We start from the raw sequence: 17,397 nt of genomic DNA, 5'->3' as shown, positions 1-17,397 counted from the left end.
TATATGATCTTTCCTTCCAATTACTGTGTTGAATGTAGGTCAGAATTCTCAAAGCATTGGTTCGGGGATTGACATGTGAAAATGATGTTACGGTTCATGAAAGTGGTCAACAACAATGGAAAATGGAACACGGACGTTTCGCGCATTTCGACGCGCTATGAGTACTATTTATATAATTCCATGCTTCTCAGGCATCACATTGCAATAAAATAAGGAGTAAGTGACGAGAACTTCAGTTATCCAGCGGTTATAATAAAACTGTTAAAGCCCCTCTCTCGGCGCAGTCCCCTCTTTCAGAAGACAGTATGTTGATGAGCACTGGTTTCGGACTCGGGAATTCTACCTATCATTGCACCACATGTGGACACGGCAAGTGAGATTGTTTCCTACCGTGCTCGAGGCTGCTGTGAAACTCGTTTCGGTCAGAACTTATCACGAATAAAGATATATTGTTTCTGCAAGTTTTCGTTCCTTTTATTTTTTTCCCTGACTCCACTTTTGTCTACCACATGCAATAATGAACGCCTACGATTAAAACCCACAAGGTCTGGCTCAGTGCAAACATCGTTCCACTTGAGATATCTGAGATCTTGATTGCAGATTCTGAAGCAGTGCTTGGTGAGGCAGCAGGTGACCCGCCTTGTTGAACTGGAGACAGGACTGCGGATGTAAAGCCGAAGGCGCCGCAGATGGATATGGCAGTGGGACGGAACCACAGCCTCCAGGAATCGTGCAAGAATTGTAGACGGTCGTAACCTGTGCGTTCTTGTACCATTGGGTATCGCCAAGGCACTGTCAAAGTTCGGTTAGATCATTGTTGCAAAACGAGACGACTTACCATTGATAATTCCGAGGACAATTGACAAGGTCAGGTGAACCCCGGTTCCCAGATGTAATGCGATTACATAAGTTACCAGCCTAATAACAATTTGCATTAGGGTCAGCATGATATGTCCTTGTCGAGACTGAAACGTAGGTAGCAGCGTCAATAGTGCAGCTGGAACAATAGATTGAACGTGTGCTATTGCTGATGTCACTATAGAGTCATTCACGAAGGCGCCAAATATCATGATATTCTCATCAGACAATGCATACTGGGTAAAGAAAAGAAAAATGTGATAATGTTATTAACATTCAGTCTGCTTGGATCGCAAAGGTTGTAACTGGTCAAGTTAATCCTGTAAAATCTGAACTTACAGCAGCGGGTTGAAGAGGAATTGCAGGAGGCGGAGATACCGTTCTCTTGCTCAATACGGCTCTTCCGAATCGTTCTTTGACTCCCTAGTTGAAATTCGCTGTTTCCCAAAAATAAAGTTTCACCAATTTGAATCAAAAAGCACGCAAACACAGACATCTCAACCAATACGAATCAACTTCCCGACTGACCTATCAATACAGCTCCAAATGATAAAGCTCCAACCTAAATAATTGTTGTAAAGGAGATACCACTGGTGGCTTTGTGTTCTTTGGGGACATTTGCTGGTTAGGATACTGATGGGATTCCTGGTTTGACTGATGAACTAACTGTTAATTCTTGAATCCTAAGAAATTCTGTTTGAATTTCTTAGGAAATCACGAAAGCGAAGTGGCTTGAGCTAAACTTCATTGTTGTGTTTAGGTCCAGGTCTACGATTTTCAACAGATTGGTGCTTCCTTTGGACGTTCGGAAAGGGAAAACCGAAGAAACTACTTCAAAGTAATGAAAGATTGCGACAATAGTTGGATTTATTGTGACTACGAGGTTCGTGTCAAGAAAACCAGAAAAGGAATCTTCGTGTGCATACGGAGCAGAATCTTTGTATGCGAAACCGCCCAAATACATCTTCGTGCAGCTCACCTCCCTCGTAACTTATACGTCATCACCAAAGGATCTCCGCAGGACGAGTAATCGATAATATGTTGTCTGTATTTCTGTATTTGTTCTCATTTCCCAGCCTGTTTCTAAAAACGTTCAATTACAATAACTTGAATTCCTACCATAGGCAACAATACACGAGTCCTACGGAAACCAGCAAGATCTTGCTTAATACAAACTTTGCACCGCTGGAAGTATTAACAAGATGGCTTGCTGGTGATGGCGAAACACCTGGCGAAGCAAAACCTGAACCGACTGGTTGCGCTGAAGGTGGCATGCCACCAGCACTGCAACCTGTAGGAATTGTGCACGAGTTGTAAATGGTCGTGACCCTTGCATTCTTGTACCATTGAGGGTCTCCAAGGCACTACGTGAGAGAGATGTGGCTGATTAGTTTCGGTGATCAGGCGATGGATTCAACAAAGAATGGAGATCAAAACTAAATCTATCACTTGAGGAACTGGCATCATTTGGTTTGTAATACCACCCATAGCTTGAATCGTCTTGAGAGAAGCAATCGAAGTACCGGAGGTGAAGGTACTGATTGTGTGCTGAAGAGCAATGAAGCCTAGACGAAACAGACATTTCTTGATGGTATTGATCACTTTGCATACAGGTATTGGACCAGGTACCTGGTACGGTGTTGAACCACGAAGTAATAATATTTTCGACCAGGCCGAAATTTGCCGCATTGGCGGTGACATCAGCATCTGTAGCGTCATACCTAGAAATGTTACCATTAGTGGAAAGCTGTATCAGGTCTCTGTTGGAAATAGAAACGCGAGAGCTCAAAGAAATACTCTGCTTGGCCACTCACTTGCTATCCCACATAACAATTCGGAAGCCCAGAGCATTGATAATGGCACGGACACGATCATCAATGTCACCATAAGGCGGACGGAAATAGCGAGGACTTAGACCAGTGCTATTGTAAATGATTGCAGCAGTGTACATCATTTCAGCCACAATCTAAGAAAAGGGCAATTAAAGGCAGGTTAACACTAATCGCCTGGAAGGACACAAACCGGATTTATACAGCAAACATCTTACCTGTTCGTTTGTCAAACTTGTAAATGGGTGGTGTGACCAACTGTGATGAGCAACATGATGGCCACGATTGGCGATAGCAATCAAACTGACAGGATAGTAAGATGATTGTGAACCAGTTATGAAGAATGTGGCTTTCAAGTTCAACACATCCAATTCATCCATGAGAGCAACAGTATCATTGTAATGGACTCCATTCACGAAATTTTCACTTGGAGCATCATCATACTAGGTGAAATTCAAATAAGCGCTATCGCTAATTTGTTGAGAAGGTAATGAAATTTTACCGTGAGCCCCCACTGATAGTTTTGAGGACAATAAACTATATCAGGCAGACCCCAGTTCCCAGATGTAGTGCGAGTACAAAGGTTTGCAGCCCAGTAGCAATTGGCAACTGGATCAGCACGATATGTTACTCTGGACAATCGAACATAGGTAGAGGGGGCCACGTTCAACAATGCAGCTGAGACAACAGATTGAACATATGACAATGATGACGTGACAATCTCATCATTTAAATAAGCATCGGAAATCATGAAGTTCTCATTAGGTGATGGATACTATTAGATAAGAGGTGTTGCTGATTAGAACCTAGTTCTACTCATTTTCCAACTTGTTGAATCAAACATGTGAAAACTGCAACCGAAATTGGAAACCTACAGCAGCGGGTTGTTGAGGAATAATAGGAGGTGGTGAGACGTCTCTTCTAGTCAATACAGCTTGCCCAAATCGTTCCTTTCCTACTTCGAGATTCACTAGGTAAAAGAAGACAAGAATCAGCAAAAACACGCAAAGGAGCACATCCCAACAAAACAACTCAAAAGTGTCGACGTGCTTATCAATATAGCTCCTATGAGTATGGCAATAGCATAAGTAATTGTTGCCAAAGAGATACTACTAGTTCGCTTTGTCGTTGTTGGTGACGCCAACATTGGTTCAGCCATTATGGGGTTGTTGATGAATATGCCTTGGTTTGATAAGCTAGATGTACTGTATGCTAGTACAAATGATTCTGAGGAGCACTTGCGATATTTAGAAGAGATGAAAGGCTCAAACTCAGTTTCTTTGGGTTTGGTTGAGTTCGAGCATTTTTGAAATCACCAAGATTGGCCGATCCTCGTTTCAAATTAGAACAGTAGAGGTATAAAGCACCAGTGACGTGAAATGATTCTTCATGGTGATATTCTACCAGCGTTCGCGATAACGAGGGTCGTGCTTCTGACAAAACCTCCCACTGTTTTTGTACTTCGAATATCTCAAAAAGTAGCGACGGAACGAAAACGAATTGACCCGTTCCAATGATGGAGTGATATGAGTGTTGACTGTTCGATCTCTTCTTGCTCTGAGCTTTAGTTGAAGCCCTGAGAATTTCGGTGGCCAAAACTATCCTACCGACGATTTATCTCATCGACGATGGTGGTTCTTCTATAACAATTTTCCGCGATGCCAAGAAGTTTCACCAAGGCAAATGATATTTCGCATTGAGCAACATGAGAATTCACTGACTTTACAATCTATATTCATCTTTGTACATGTCTTTTGTATTGTCCAACAATGAAAGCCAGATGCAATATACATCATCTCTCCAGAGGCAGAAATATCAATTTCGAAAAGCACTGGGAGCAGTATTATTTCACTGGAGGAGCAGTTACACCAGTGCACCCTCCTGGAATTGTGCAAGTATTGTATAGAGTGGTGACATTTGCATTCTTGTACCATTGAGTGTCACCAAGGCACTAATTTGAAGAGTTGTAAGGGGGTTAGCTATCAGGTTGGGCTTTCCTCTTTGTGTGAAAAATGAACAAACAAATGAGGGAAGGATTATTTCAACACAATTCTTACTTGAGGAACTGCCATCAGTTGGTTTTTGATCCCACCCAATGATTGGATCTTTACCAGAGAAGCAATAGAAGTGGCTGACGTGAAAGTACTGATTGTGTGTTGAAGAGCAATGAAGCCTACGTCGCGGGAAACGAATTTGAGTGGCCTTGATCACTGGTTTGCAGCCGAAGGGTGTGAGCGTTGCGAGCAAATCACCTGGTACAGTGTTGAACCATGATTCCAAGATGTTTTCAACTATTGTGAAACTTGCATCGGAGGCGACGACATCAGCATCAGTAGCATCATATCTAGTCAACGATGAAGTTTATGAGTAATTACGCCGAATCAAGTTGCGAAAGCTTCACGACTGTATATCAAAACAAGGCTGCAAAATGCTGACACGTCACTTACTTGGTATCCCACATGATGACTCGGAAGCCAAGGGCATTGACGATTGCACGAACACGATCATCAATATCACCATAAGGAGGACGAAAGTAACGAACACTGATACCCGTTACGTTGTAGATTATAGCGGCAGTGTACATCATTTCAGCTACAACCTAAATATGAGATGATGAAAAACTGGTTAGACCCAATCACTTGAGAAATAGCTTAGAAACAAACCAGACTGACGAAACCGATATCTTACTTGCTCATTTGTCAAACTTGTAAGAGGGTGATGTGTCCAAGTGTGATGAGCAACGTGATGACTGCGGTTTGCGATGGCAATCAAACTGGCAGGATAGTAGGATGATTGTGAACCAGTGACGAAGAATGTAGTCTTGATATTCATGGCGTCCAATTGATCCATGAGAGCAATTGTGTCATTACTATGAACACCATTAACGATGTTCTCACTTGGAGCATCGTCATACTAAAGAAATCGAAAACTGTATTATGAGATCATGGCTTCATAGTTTTAATCGGAAGAACACACAATAATTCCGAGAAAACTTACAGTGAGTCCCCATTGATAGTTTTGTGGGCAGTACACGACATCAGGAAGACCCCAGCCCCCGGATGTGTTTCGTGTGCACAAGGTGCCAGCCCAGTAACAGTTAGCAACTGGGTCAGCCACATAAGTGACATTGGAATAAAGAATATAGGTAGAAGGTGTGACGTTCAATAGTGCTGCTGGTACAACAGATTCAACATATGCCATTGATGACGTGACAATCGCATCAGTCAAGAAGTCGTCGGTAATGAAGAGAGTTTCATCAGGTGATGGATACTAATCAAAACGATCCTTTATATGATCAGACATATGATCAGAGCAGTCACATCCTCCAAATCATCAACAATTGAGCAAACACAACCGGCATGTCACGATGCTTACAGCGATAGGTTGTTGAGGGATGATGGGTGGTGGTGAGACTTGTCTCTTGATCAATACAGCGCTTCCTGATTGTACCAGAGGTTCTTGATGATTCACTAAAGAAAAAAGGATTGGCAAGTCAGCACATTGGTCAGAGTTGCGATGCAAACTACGCAGATGAAGACATTCAAAACGACAAGACAAGCAACCATGACTTGCCTAGCAATAGAGCTCCAATAAGAATCACAGTAGCATATGAGATAGTTGCCATAGAGAGCTTGATGGTAGTGTTCATCTTGTTGGTAAATGGCATTTTTTGAATTCGGTGGTGAGATTGGATTCGAAGAATATCAGAAGCTTATCAGTGTCTATTATGTATGGTATTATTTCGAAAGTTAATCTATACAAAAGTTTCCTTTGGGTTTTTTATCTCGAATGGAGTAGAAATGTGGTTGCCCATTAGCTTTTGCGCGTGAAAACGCCTGATCACGAAAAGTTGTTGAAAAGGAGTAGAAAGAGCAGTTTTACGCGTTGCTACGCGTCTTGAGTACTATTTAATATAATTGCATGCCTCTGAGGTCTCAGTCTCCATTTTGAGCCGAACATGTCGTGTTGAGAGTTGAGAGGAACTTCGGGGTGATACCTAGTAAGGGTCTCCCACATCAAAAAACATACTGTAAGACCACATTGATAGCTCTGAGGACAGTAGACAATATCAGGACGACCTCCAACTAGTATTGCCAGTGCGGGAGCCACCGGCACAGTAGCAGTTGGCGACTGGATCTGCCTGATACGTGACAAGGGTTTGCAGTTGGTACGTTCAAGAGTGCAGCCGAGACGATAGATTCAACATATGCTGGAGCTGAAGTGACGATGGGATTTTTCAAGAAGGCATTCGAGCTGAAGAGACTCTCATTCAAAGATAGATACTATTACAAAATGGCTTTTATGATCTCGAGAAGTCTCTATGTGTTCATTCATATAGATTACAAGGCAAACACCAAGCAAATAAGATAAAATCTTACGGCAGCAGGTTGCTGAGGCATAGCAGGTGGAGGTGAGACACCTCTCCTACTCAGAACAGCTTTTCCGAGTCGTTAATTTCCTATTTGATCGAGATTTGCTGTGTTCACCAAAAAAAATTCGTGTGCAAGTTATAAAACACGCAAACTGAGATTACTCGACCAACACGATTCAAATCTGCTGCTTGCCTATCAGTGTATCTCCGATCAGTATGGCACCAGCACAGGAAACTGAGGAAACTGAGACCCATCATAACATTTTCTTCCGATTGCTGTAATTGGTATGAGTACCAACGACCGAAAATGTAACAAAAAACAATGTGCCCAAGAACAGTTGGCACACCGCACCCAAATACCCAGCAATTCTAAGTACTCTCACACTCCTTACCCATGCGGCATCACCTGTCGCTTGTTAAAATGAAGGTAATTTACAATCTGTATTTGCTCTCATTTAAAACACATTCTCTAACGATATAATACTGACTACTATATGCAATTTAAACAACGAAACGAAACCAACAAGCTCCTCTCTCAGCACAAACCTCAGCTTGGCATATACGAATAACCACCTTCAGGAGCTTGCGGTTGCACTGGGAGCGGAAGCAGTCACTGGAGCAGAAGCAGTTGCACCATTGCACCCTCCTGGGATTGTGCAGGAATTGTATATAGTGGTTACATTTGCATTCTTGTACCATTGAGTGTCTCCAAGACACTATTTTTAAAAGAGTTGTTTTAAGTTATCTGGTCCTTTCCGTCCCTATGCGAACGACGAACAAGAAGCACGAAGTCAAATCAGGTCTTACCTGGGGAACTGGCATCATTTGATTCAATATGCCACCAAGTGATTGAATTTTCACGAGAGAAGCAATTGAAGTGCCTGATGTGAAGGTATCGATGGTGTGTTGAAGTGCAATAAAGCCTACAAGAACAAACAATAAGATATGCGTTCGTTGATATTGCTATTCCTGCTCATTCAACAACGAATGGTGCCTATGAAAGTATCAACGAATCTTTCACTGACCTGGCACACTGTTAAACCATGAAGCAATAATGGATTCAACTATTGCAAAGCTTTCAGGGGACGCAACGACATCAGCATCAGTAGCATCATATCTAGCAAAGTTGAAATTTCCTTATAAAATACTGACTTCAGAAATAAAGTATCTGACACGTCACTTACATGGTGTCCCACATGATGACTCGGAAACCAAGAGCATTGACGATGGCACGAACACGATCATCAATATCACCATAAGGAGGACGAAAGTAACGAACACTGATACCCGTTACGTTGTAGATTATTGCAGCAGTGTACATCATTTCAGCTACAACCTAATACGAGGTGATGAAAAACTGGTTAGACCCAATCACTTGAGAAATAGCTGAGAAACGAAACGGATTGACGAAACCAATATCTTACTTGCTCATTTGTCAAACTTGTAAGCGGGTGATGAGACCAAGTGTGATGAGCAACGTGATGACTGCGGTTTGCGATGGCAACCAAACTGGCAGGAGAAGTCGATGATTGTGAACCAGTGACGAAAAATGTAGTCTTGATATTCATGGCGTCCAATTGATCCATGAGAGCAATTGTGTCATTACTATGAACACCATTAACGATATTTTCACTTGGAGCATCGTCATACTAAAGAAATCGAAAGTAGTATTATGAGATCATGGCTTCATAGTTTAATCGGAAGGACACACGATAGTTCCGAAAACCCTTACAGTGAGTCCCCATTGATAGTTCTGAGGGCAGTACACGACATCAGGAAGACCCCAGTCCCCTGATGTGTTTCGTGTGCACAAGGTGCCAGCCCAGTAACAATTGGCAGCTGGATCCGCGGTATAGGTGACATTTGATTCCAGAACATAACTTGAAGGCGTGACACTCAATAGGGCAGCTGGGACCACCGATTGAACATATGCCATTGATGACGTGACAATCTCATCAGTCAAGAAGTCGTCGGTAATGAACAGAGTTTCATCAGGTGATGGATACTAATCAAAACGATCATTCACATGATCAGGCATATCATCAGAACAGTCAAATGATCCAAATCATCAACAATTGAGCAAACACAACCGGAATGTCGAGATACTTACAGCGATAGGTTGTTGCGGGATGATGGGAGGTGGTGAGACTTGTCTCTTGATCAATACAGCGCTTCCAGAGTGTTCCCACGGTCCTTGATGATTCACTAATAGAAAATCAAGACGACATGTCAGCACATTGATCAAAGTGCAAACTACGCAGATGAAGATATTCAAATCAACAAGACAAACTAACATGACTTGCCCAATAAAAGAGCTCCAATAAGTATAACAGTAGCGTATGAAACAGTAGCCAGAGAGAGTTTGATGGTGGCGTTCATCTTGCTTGTAAATGGCATTAGTGAGGGTTAGATGTGATGAATAAGAAGGCTGCTGGGTGTATATACAAAATTATGATATGAGTTAATACAATATTTTCAAAGTTTCCTTTGAATCTTTGGTTTCAATGTTGTTGGAAATTTTTGGTGCAGCAGCTTGGATGTCATGCTTTTGGGATGTGAATTTAGAAGGGTTGATAAAAACTGTTACGAGCAGAGAGCGAGACCAGCTTTACGCGTTTCTACGCGTCTTGAAACTATTTGATATATTTTCAACCCTTTCGGATCTCCGCTCACTAACGCTGGGGTCCCACGTTAAATGACGACGTTTGTGATGGCGTAAGTATTCTAGCCCACCTTGGTCATTTCCCCACAGTTTCGCTTTAAGTACCATTTCATTTTCCAGTAATGTGGCGATTGTTAGCGAGATGGCCTATGTACGTTTTCTAGCATGTCTGTTACTCCAATAGTATGAAAAGTCCCCAAGTGGCACATTTCGAGTGTCTAATCACAAAGATATTATATATTTGTATGTTGTCTCTCACTGGCTTCAATTAAATTCCTATTTTGTAACACACCCTCCCTACCACATGAAATAATAAAGGACGGCCAACGAAACCAACATGGTTTGGCTTAGAACAACAATAGTTCCACTTGAAACAGTCAAAAAGTTGACTGCAGAAGTGGTTGGAGTGGCATCTGGAGAAGCGACAGCATAGCCGACTGATTGTGATGGAATGGCAGCTGCGGAAGGAGCGGCGTATGGCGAAACAACAGCACCACAACCTCCAGGAATCGTACAAGAGTTGTAGATGGTCGTAACTTGCGCGTTCTTGTACCACTGAGGGTCGCCTAGGCACTGTTGGTATTCTTTAGCGGCTGACAATGTCGAAAGAAACGTACACAAAAAAATGATCCAAGCTTGGCGAGAAGTGGTCTTACTTGAGGAATAGTCATCATCTGGTTCTTGATGCCACCCAACGACTGAATCTTCTTGAGAGCAGCGATAGAAGTGCCCGAGGTGAAGGTGGAGATTGTGTGTTGAAGAGAAATGAAACCTAAGATGGGGGGCAAATTTCATCGAATTAAATTCGGATAGTCACTCGAACACGAGAGTCTTCATTATAATCCAGACGCTAACCAGTATCGTTACGCACCTGGTACAGTATTAAAAAATGAGCTTATGAGATTTTCAACTACTCCAAAGTTTGCATCGTTTGCGGTGACATCAGCATCAGTAGAATCATACCTAGCAGATCCAACGTTGACGAAAACGTACGAAAGACATGACAAACACTTAATTACAGAGCTTTCACATATCACAGCGACTTACTTGCCATCCCACATAATGATTCGGAAGCCCAATGCATTGACAATGGCACGAACACGGTCATCAATATCACCATATGGAGGACGGAAGTAACGAACACTGAGACCAGTGTTTTTGTGAATGATGGCAGCAGTATACATCATTTCAGCGACAATCTAAGTAAAGTGGCGATGATTTGTGTCAGCAACGAGAGCGAAGATAAGATGATGCAACTGCATCTTACTTGAGCATTAGTCAAACTAGTCAATGGATGATGCGACCATGAATGATGGGCAACATGGTGGCTGCGGTTGGCGATAGCTATCAAGCTGGCAGGGTAATACGATGATTGTGAGCCAGTAACGAAGAATGAAGCCTTCAAGTTCATAGAATCCAATTGATCCATGAGAGTAAAGGTGTCGTTGCTGTGAACGCCATTAACGATATTTTCACTTGGTGCATCGTCATACTAAACCACATGGCAAGGAATTTGTGTCAGTACAAGTCATGGTATTTGCAGCCTATCAAAGTTTTTAATCAAATGACTTACAGTAAGACCCCATTGATAATTCTGAGGACAATAAACAACATCCGGCGGGCCCCAATCTCCAGTTGTAGTTCGAATACACTGATTATTAGGCCAATAGCACGTAGTAGCTGGATTAGCCGTGTAAGTCACAGTTGAGTATTGAATATAAGTGGAAGGAGTGATATTCAAAAGTGCAGGTGGGATAACTGATTGAACATATGCCAAAGAATTTGCGACGATAGGGTCAGTCAAGTAGGCCCCCGATATCATGAGCGTTTCATCAGGAGATGGATACTAGAATAAAAGGAAAATGATTAGATCCTGCTGGATTCGCTGCGGAGTTCATATGGTCAAGAAACACCAACGACGAAAAACTTACAGCAGCGGGCTGAGCTGGAATAATCGGTGGTGGTGAGACAGCTCTCTTATCCAAAACAGCTCTTCCGAAACGTTCTTTTCCTGCTTGATCGAGATTCACTATGTTCAAAAATCAAAACAAGGTTTCAACATTTTGATGACTCGAACAAAAAGCACGCAAACAAAGATATCGGAGCTAATAAGATACAAACATGGTGACTTGCCTATCAGTATAGCTCCGACCAATATGGCACTAGCGTAGGTAATTGTTGCGAGGGAGACATTACTAATGGGCATTGCCGCCTTTGGTTTTGCCAAATTCTTCGGTAGTTTGTTGGTCATATTGGGTTTCACTGTTGATGAGATTTCTTGTTTCTGCGATAGACGACCTCCGTTGGATGCGAATCCGAATAGTTTGAGCTCGTGTGTTGGAGATTCTGCAACGTGCAAACTTGTGGCCCAAACTTCATTGTCGTCTCTGCGTCTAGGTTTGGAATCAACAGATTGGTGCGTCTGCTTTGATAGAAACAAGGACGAATGACGACATGAGCCGACATTTATCCATTTCATCGTCTCGAATGCCTAGCAACGATGACTTTCTCGCCTTTGCGGATTGATGCAGCTGTCAACGTTTTTCCTAGTCATGGTTTTGCGATTTGTCTGAATGAAGGAAGAAGCGCCCATGCTGACAGTTCAACACCAGAACGCCGGACCGACCATCACATTTTCGTGACTGATGAAATGGGATCTATTGTTGCTTCTAATATCTTTACAATATATCAAAACTGTGTTGGAACAAGAAAGATGAGATTGATTATTCAGGCTTTTGGCTGGCACGTTTAGCAGCCTTTTCAGCTGTGAGAGCGGCAGAGAACCTGTATTGAGGTTGAGTCTGTAAGCGAGCCGTAAATTCGAATCGGCGACTCAGGTGTCTTACATTGTGTTATTTCCTGCGACAGGTATATACGGCATCGTTGGCACTGCCGCGAAATCAAGAAAAGATGGGTCATATTCCGAATCACCACCTCCTAAAGGAACAGTAAGAGTTTGTTAAACCAACAACAAAAAAAGGCACGAGAACCTCAACTCATACCAATAGGTGACATAGGTCTTGAGTTCGGACCTGACACATATCCTTCACCCCTGCTCATTGGAGGACTAGCACCTATAGATCGACTCAACAGTGGCTCAGGAGCAGCAAAAGTAGGACTTGACATTCCTGGATGCCCTCTGATGCCCATACCCAAGCCCAATCCAGCGTTAGGCATAGACATGGCCTGCCCAATCCACTGATTGACTTTACTTTGGCGCCTCTGCATAACTATAGGAATACTCTGATTTCGTCCAGAAGGACTTCCCAATACAGGCTCGTCATATTCTTCCGACATTTCATCATGATCTCGAGTCATTTTATGGAAGGCTGGTGACCATGATTTCTTACTCATAGCTGGATGATCTAGTTCATGTGGTGATGTAGACGCTTCTGTGGTTCCTCTGTTTGATTGTGATGGGCTGGTTGCACTAAATATATCTGGTTCAATTGGAGCTTTTAATGATCCTTCAGCGACACTAGTAGCAATTGCGTCATTTACAGGGTTGATTGCTCCAGTCAAGACACCGGGCGGCCATAGATTGGCGTTTGAAGAGTGTGGCGGAGGTGGTATGATGCCTGGATTCCAGAATTGCTGGTTGACGACTGGGTTTGCCATTACATCATGTGAGACGTCCAAGTTCTCGAATGAAGCATTCATTAAGGATTCATCCCTTGGACGTTCTGGTGTCAGACTACCAATGACCATGTGCCTCTCTTCCATCAAGGTCTGATATCGATATGCCATACGTATATTTGGCACATTAGTCTTTTGAATATCTACAGAGTGAGTTGTAGAGTCAGATATCCACGCATTATAGCTCTTTTGTGGAAGCGGGTTTTGTTTCTTGGAAACGTACGATTTCCGGCAGGTCCAGGAAGCTCAAAATGATCACCAAGCCAGTGCTTCTTGATCTTTCTTTCCCAGCCACTCTGAATAACAGAGTTTCTAGCAATTTCACACATATCTGGACCAGTAAGTTTCCATATCTATCCATCGACAAAAACGTTACTTCAATACTCGCACGAGCCAAAATAAGATCCCTAGTCAGTCAAAAGGAATTATTACCTGAGCAGCAACACTATACTCTTCAATAAGTGGTTCCTTTGTAAAATGAAACTGTAATGGATCATCGGTAGACAATGACACATTAAGACCTCGTTGGAAAAACTGCAAGAATGGGTTTCTCTCATAGTTCAAAAAGAGAGCATTATTGGATAGGGGCGACATGGCAATACCGATTTGATCAAGATAGAAGAGGTATTGTAATGCGGGAACTTTTCGTAACAAGATACCATGACTGATGGAATGTGAAGTCAAGAAGGCACATGCCAAGTGATCTGTATCACCAGCCTCTCCCGCATGTGGTCTTAACACGAACGTGTCTGTAATAGATAGGATTTAGCAAAAAAAGCCTCGCAGCAACAGAATAGTACGCCAAAGACTTACTGAATCCACGCTCCTTCCTCCACAAGTTCAGCACTGCCATATTAGCAAACATATAATACAGATAATACGAGTATGGAGGGTTGAGATTGATATTCCATTCTCGTGGTGGTGGATACTTTTTGAAGGTTCGTTTCTCAGCTTTGGATTCATCGTCGACACTATCAAATCCAATGACTCGTTGCAAAAAGATGTATAATTCTGGATGAGAGCTTGGGTTCTGAGTGACCTCAAACAAGGGCTGGAAGATATCTACCAGGAATTGTCAACGTTAGACTTTCTTGCTCCCTGAGCTCAATGAAAAAACACACAAAAGCAAACATACTCTTGATGATATCCTCAAAGGACGCGACTTGACCAGCTCCCTTATATACATTGTAAAGACGAGGGACTTGAATCAACCATCGGACATTGTGGGAAAAGAGTTTACTTCCAACCACCCATTTAGCCAACTTGTCCCACTCAGACATGTTCCTACACACAAATCATTGGGAGTAAGTTACTTTCATCGTTGAAAGAAGCTGCACCATATGGAGAACAACGAAAGAAAAAAAATGTCAAGGAGATCAGTGCATACCTTCCATAGATCGAAATACGGTACTCCATCATCTGATACTTGCTAGCTTCCAAATCATACATAACCTCTATAAAGGACACCAAAAAAACTTCATTATGGTAACATCATACGGTTTAGTAACTCATAAACAACAAACCTTTTGTCAAATCAGCCAAAAAGCGTCCCTGAATATAGTTATCCGTCTTCAAAAAGATTTCACGTAATCGAGATTCGCCCATTGGATTGTACTTCAAATTGAACTTGTCGAATCGATGGAATGAATCTGTATGTGCCTAAAGTAAGCCAAAAAAAATTATTATTGAACAATTGAAAATGAGAATGGTGTTCCACAGTGTCACTCACATGCATATCAAGAGTATCAATACTCAAATCATAAGCTGTCAATGACAAACTTTGAAAGACTTGTTTCAGAGTCAGGTGCTGCTGATCTCTGAATATCACAACCTCCTTTAAAAGGTGAACAAGAACCGGAGTGAGCCAAAAAAAAAGATTAAACCGGCTAGTATAGTTCAACAACTCACATCTCCACTCTTCCTCAACTTGGACTTGATGAATCTCAACAAGTGTTTCTGATTCATACAAGACGAATGGTGCACGTGGGTATCGACTTTACGAACATTGTAGAAGTCACGATGTGGAACTCTCTAGCAAAACCGTGCAAAAATATACAAGGTGAGCTACCATAATGCCATATCCAAAATTCTTCGCGTACCTTGGTATCAGCCAACTCTTGATATCCATTCAGCAAAGTATACATTTGAAACTTGGCTTCTAGGTATCTCAGTCTGCGAAACGCAAAACTCTTTGTTGGTCCATCAGAAATCACATTCACGATAAAGTCCAAGTGCGTAAAGTAATCCTTGACACTTGGTACCACGTATCGTTTTGAGTGCGTTGCCTTTGCTAATGATGAAGATCGAACAATAGTTGAGTGCGGGAAGAACAAAAAAATGTCGACTGTAGGAATGAAAGGATATCTCAACTTTGATTGACATTTCACATACCTGTTTCACTCTCATACACTTCATAAACACCATTTGGACCCATTTGATACGAAAACTAAACATGAAACAAAAAGTCAAACTCAAAGCCAAAAAAGGCTCGATTTCAGTCGCCATATCACTTACAGCATGCATCTCAGGAATAGGCACCTGACTAGCATCAAACTCGACCCGCAAATCGGGTTCTCGTGGTATAAAGTCACCATTAGCAGCATATTCAGGCGGATAGGATGGCGATAATGGTGGTGGATAGATGACCCAGTCGTTATCATCTTTGGGGTTATCACCAGGAGTTTGTAAAGACATTTGTAAGAATGATTCACGTAGTTCTAGACACTCTCGTAATGATGAGAAGATGGATTGGAGTTCGGATGCTAGTTCGTCGTCTATGCGAAATAAAACCTTTGTGAGCCATCTGAAATTGGTGGATTGAAGAGGACCAAACAAGGTATCGGTAAACGTGACAAAGAGCAACTTTTAATCTGCCAACTCCTCAATTCCTCTCTTTACCTCTCATAGCAGATCTAACAGGTCGCTCCTGCCCACCAGGCTGATCAACCAAATTCATACTGCCAGGATTAGCAACAGAATGCAACTGTTCAGCCAGAGACGCAGACGCATTATTGGATCTTGACATTGACAGTGATCGCCCTCTTGCAGGCCCATTTCCAGCTCCAGGACCTAAACTTGCCACAGATCCATTATTGATGTTACTGCTTCCAGCAACTAGACCTGCTGAACTGCTACTACCAGCATTAGCACTGAGACCTGGGTTTTGTGTTAACAGAGGGAGCTGAGGAGCATTGACAGCTGCAGGGATCGAATTAGGAGAAGGAGGCAGTTTGTTCGCAAGTGGATCTAGGATTGCCTTTCGTGGTGGAGCCCCGAAAGGAGTTTGGATTTGAGTCTGCATTTGCGATTGTTGTTGTTGGATGGTTTCTTCGAGATTAGGAAGCGATGGACGTCTCATTGCAAAGAATTTGCCATCTTCCTGTTTAATTGAATGATAAAATAATATAAATGAGTAGGTTGAAGCGTTTGGAATGGGTGCAAGGCCAGATCAAGAAAAAACAAACAAGCTTCAAAATTTTGGAAAAAACGTGCTTACGTGTTGGGACAGTTTTTCATCCACAGGAGTATAGACTGAATTTTTGGCAGGAATCTTGATGCTCTGGCTCTCCATGGCTATGTCCCATCCAGGCTTCAAGTGGGCAAAGTGTTAAAAAGATGTGTAAAAAATGTGCACGATTCTTTGACGGATTGGTCGAAGTAAGCAGACAAAAGCTGTCAAAGATTTCAGCTGCGAACATACCCATGAACTCTGACGATCTATATCAGGCGCTTGGAGCGATGCCTTGAGCTTGTCATCCATCCTCTTAATGCTGGTTTTGAACAAATCGATAAGCGAACGGTTGAAAAGCCACCAGCAAAAAAACAGTCGTAACTTGATAACATATTGTATTTTACTTTTAATTTTCAACGCGTAACTAGTCTCTGATCGCACGTGTTCCTCCGTCAGATCTAGTGGAAGCTCAACAAGACACCGACAGTGAGTGATCGTGCGGTAGGCATTTGTATGTAGAACTAGAAAACATGCACCCAAGCACTCCTGTCGGTGGTGAACGGGAGGTACCGTGTTGTGATTAACCTGT

The 17,397-nt window shown here is 42.4% G+C and overlaps 5 protein-coding genes across 5 annotated transcripts; all 5 read right to left on the bottom strand.

Annotated features, from left to right (window-relative positions):
* Window positions 1-502: 502 nt before the first annotated feature.
* Window positions 503-3,846, bottom strand: SmJEL517_g00102 (uncharacterized protein; the record flags this gene model as incomplete). The annotated part of the gene is made up of 11 exons (XM_031166032.1): window positions 503-792; window positions 839-1,094; window positions 1,198-1,281; window positions 2,004-2,222; window positions 2,308-2,423; window positions 2,488-2,579; window positions 2,673-2,824; window positions 2,906-3,130; window positions 3,190-3,462; window positions 3,563-3,657; window positions 3,720-3,846. 11 exons carry the CDS (start codon window positions 3,844-3,846, stop codon window positions 503-505), a joined length of 1,929 nt encoding a protein of 642 aa, XP_031027823.1.
* A 684-nt stretch (window positions 3,847-4,530) lies between these two features.
* Window positions 4,531-7,087, bottom strand: SmJEL517_g00101 (uncharacterized protein; the record flags this gene model as incomplete). The annotated part of the gene is made up of 9 exons (XM_031166031.1): window positions 4,531-4,638; window positions 4,745-4,860; window positions 4,940-5,031; window positions 5,135-5,286; window positions 5,376-5,600; window positions 5,685-5,957; window positions 6,063-6,157; window positions 6,841-6,970; window positions 7,067-7,087. 9 exons carry the CDS (start codon window positions 7,085-7,087, stop codon window positions 4,531-4,533), a joined length of 1,212 nt encoding a protein of 403 aa, XP_031027826.1.
* A 547-nt stretch (window positions 7,088-7,634) lies between these two features.
* On the bottom strand, window positions 7,635-9,438 carry SmJEL517_g00100 (uncharacterized protein; the record flags this gene model as incomplete). Its single annotated transcript, XM_031166030.1, has 8 exons — window positions 7,635-7,775; window positions 7,867-7,982; window positions 8,085-8,176; window positions 8,244-8,395; window positions 8,484-8,708; window positions 8,792-9,064; window positions 9,170-9,264; window positions 9,354-9,438. 8 exons carry the CDS (start codon window positions 9,436-9,438, stop codon window positions 7,635-7,637), a joined length of 1,179 nt encoding a protein of 392 aa, XP_031027825.1.
* A 580-nt stretch (window positions 9,439-10,018) lies between these two features.
* SmJEL517_g00099 (uncharacterized protein) lies at window positions 10,019-12,200 on the bottom strand (the record flags this gene model as incomplete). Its single annotated transcript, XM_031166029.1, has 8 exons — window positions 10,019-10,294; window positions 10,378-10,493; window positions 10,593-10,684; window positions 10,769-10,920; window positions 10,989-11,213; window positions 11,295-11,567; window positions 11,653-11,750; window positions 11,843-12,200. The coding sequence occupies 8 exons, from the start codon at window positions 12,198-12,200 to the stop codon at window positions 10,019-10,021; spliced, it is 1,590 nt and encodes a 529-aa protein (XP_031028015.1).
* A 244-nt stretch (window positions 12,201-12,444) lies between these two features.
* Window positions 12,445-17,117, bottom strand: AMD1 (AMP deaminase; the record flags this gene model as incomplete). The annotated part of the gene is made up of 17 exons (XM_031166028.1): window positions 12,445-12,505; window positions 12,568-12,658; window positions 12,724-13,500; window positions 13,581-13,710; window positions 13,790-14,106; window positions 14,171-14,419; window positions 14,493-14,641; window positions 14,745-14,811; window positions 14,881-15,016; window positions 15,087-15,191; window positions 15,266-15,388; window positions 15,457-15,647; window positions 15,749-15,803; window positions 15,872-16,131; window positions 16,256-16,736; window positions 16,854-16,946; window positions 17,058-17,117. The coding sequence occupies 17 exons, from the start codon at window positions 17,115-17,117 to the stop codon at window positions 12,445-12,447; spliced, it is 3,345 nt and encodes a 1,114-aa protein (XP_031028014.1).
* Between the last annotated feature and the right edge of the window lie 280 nt (window positions 17,118-17,397).

The sequence above is a fragment of the Synchytrium microbalum genome (assembly GCF_006535985.1).
Source record: "Synchytrium microbalum strain JEL517 chromosome Unknown SmJEL517_scf0001, whole genome shotgun sequence".
Taxonomy (NCBI): domain Eukaryota; kingdom Fungi; phylum Chytridiomycota; class Chytridiomycetes; order Synchytriales; family Synchytriaceae; genus Synchytrium; species Synchytrium microbalum.
Note: the sequence above shows the minus strand (reverse complement) of the source record. Positions and strands in the feature narration are given on the sequence as shown.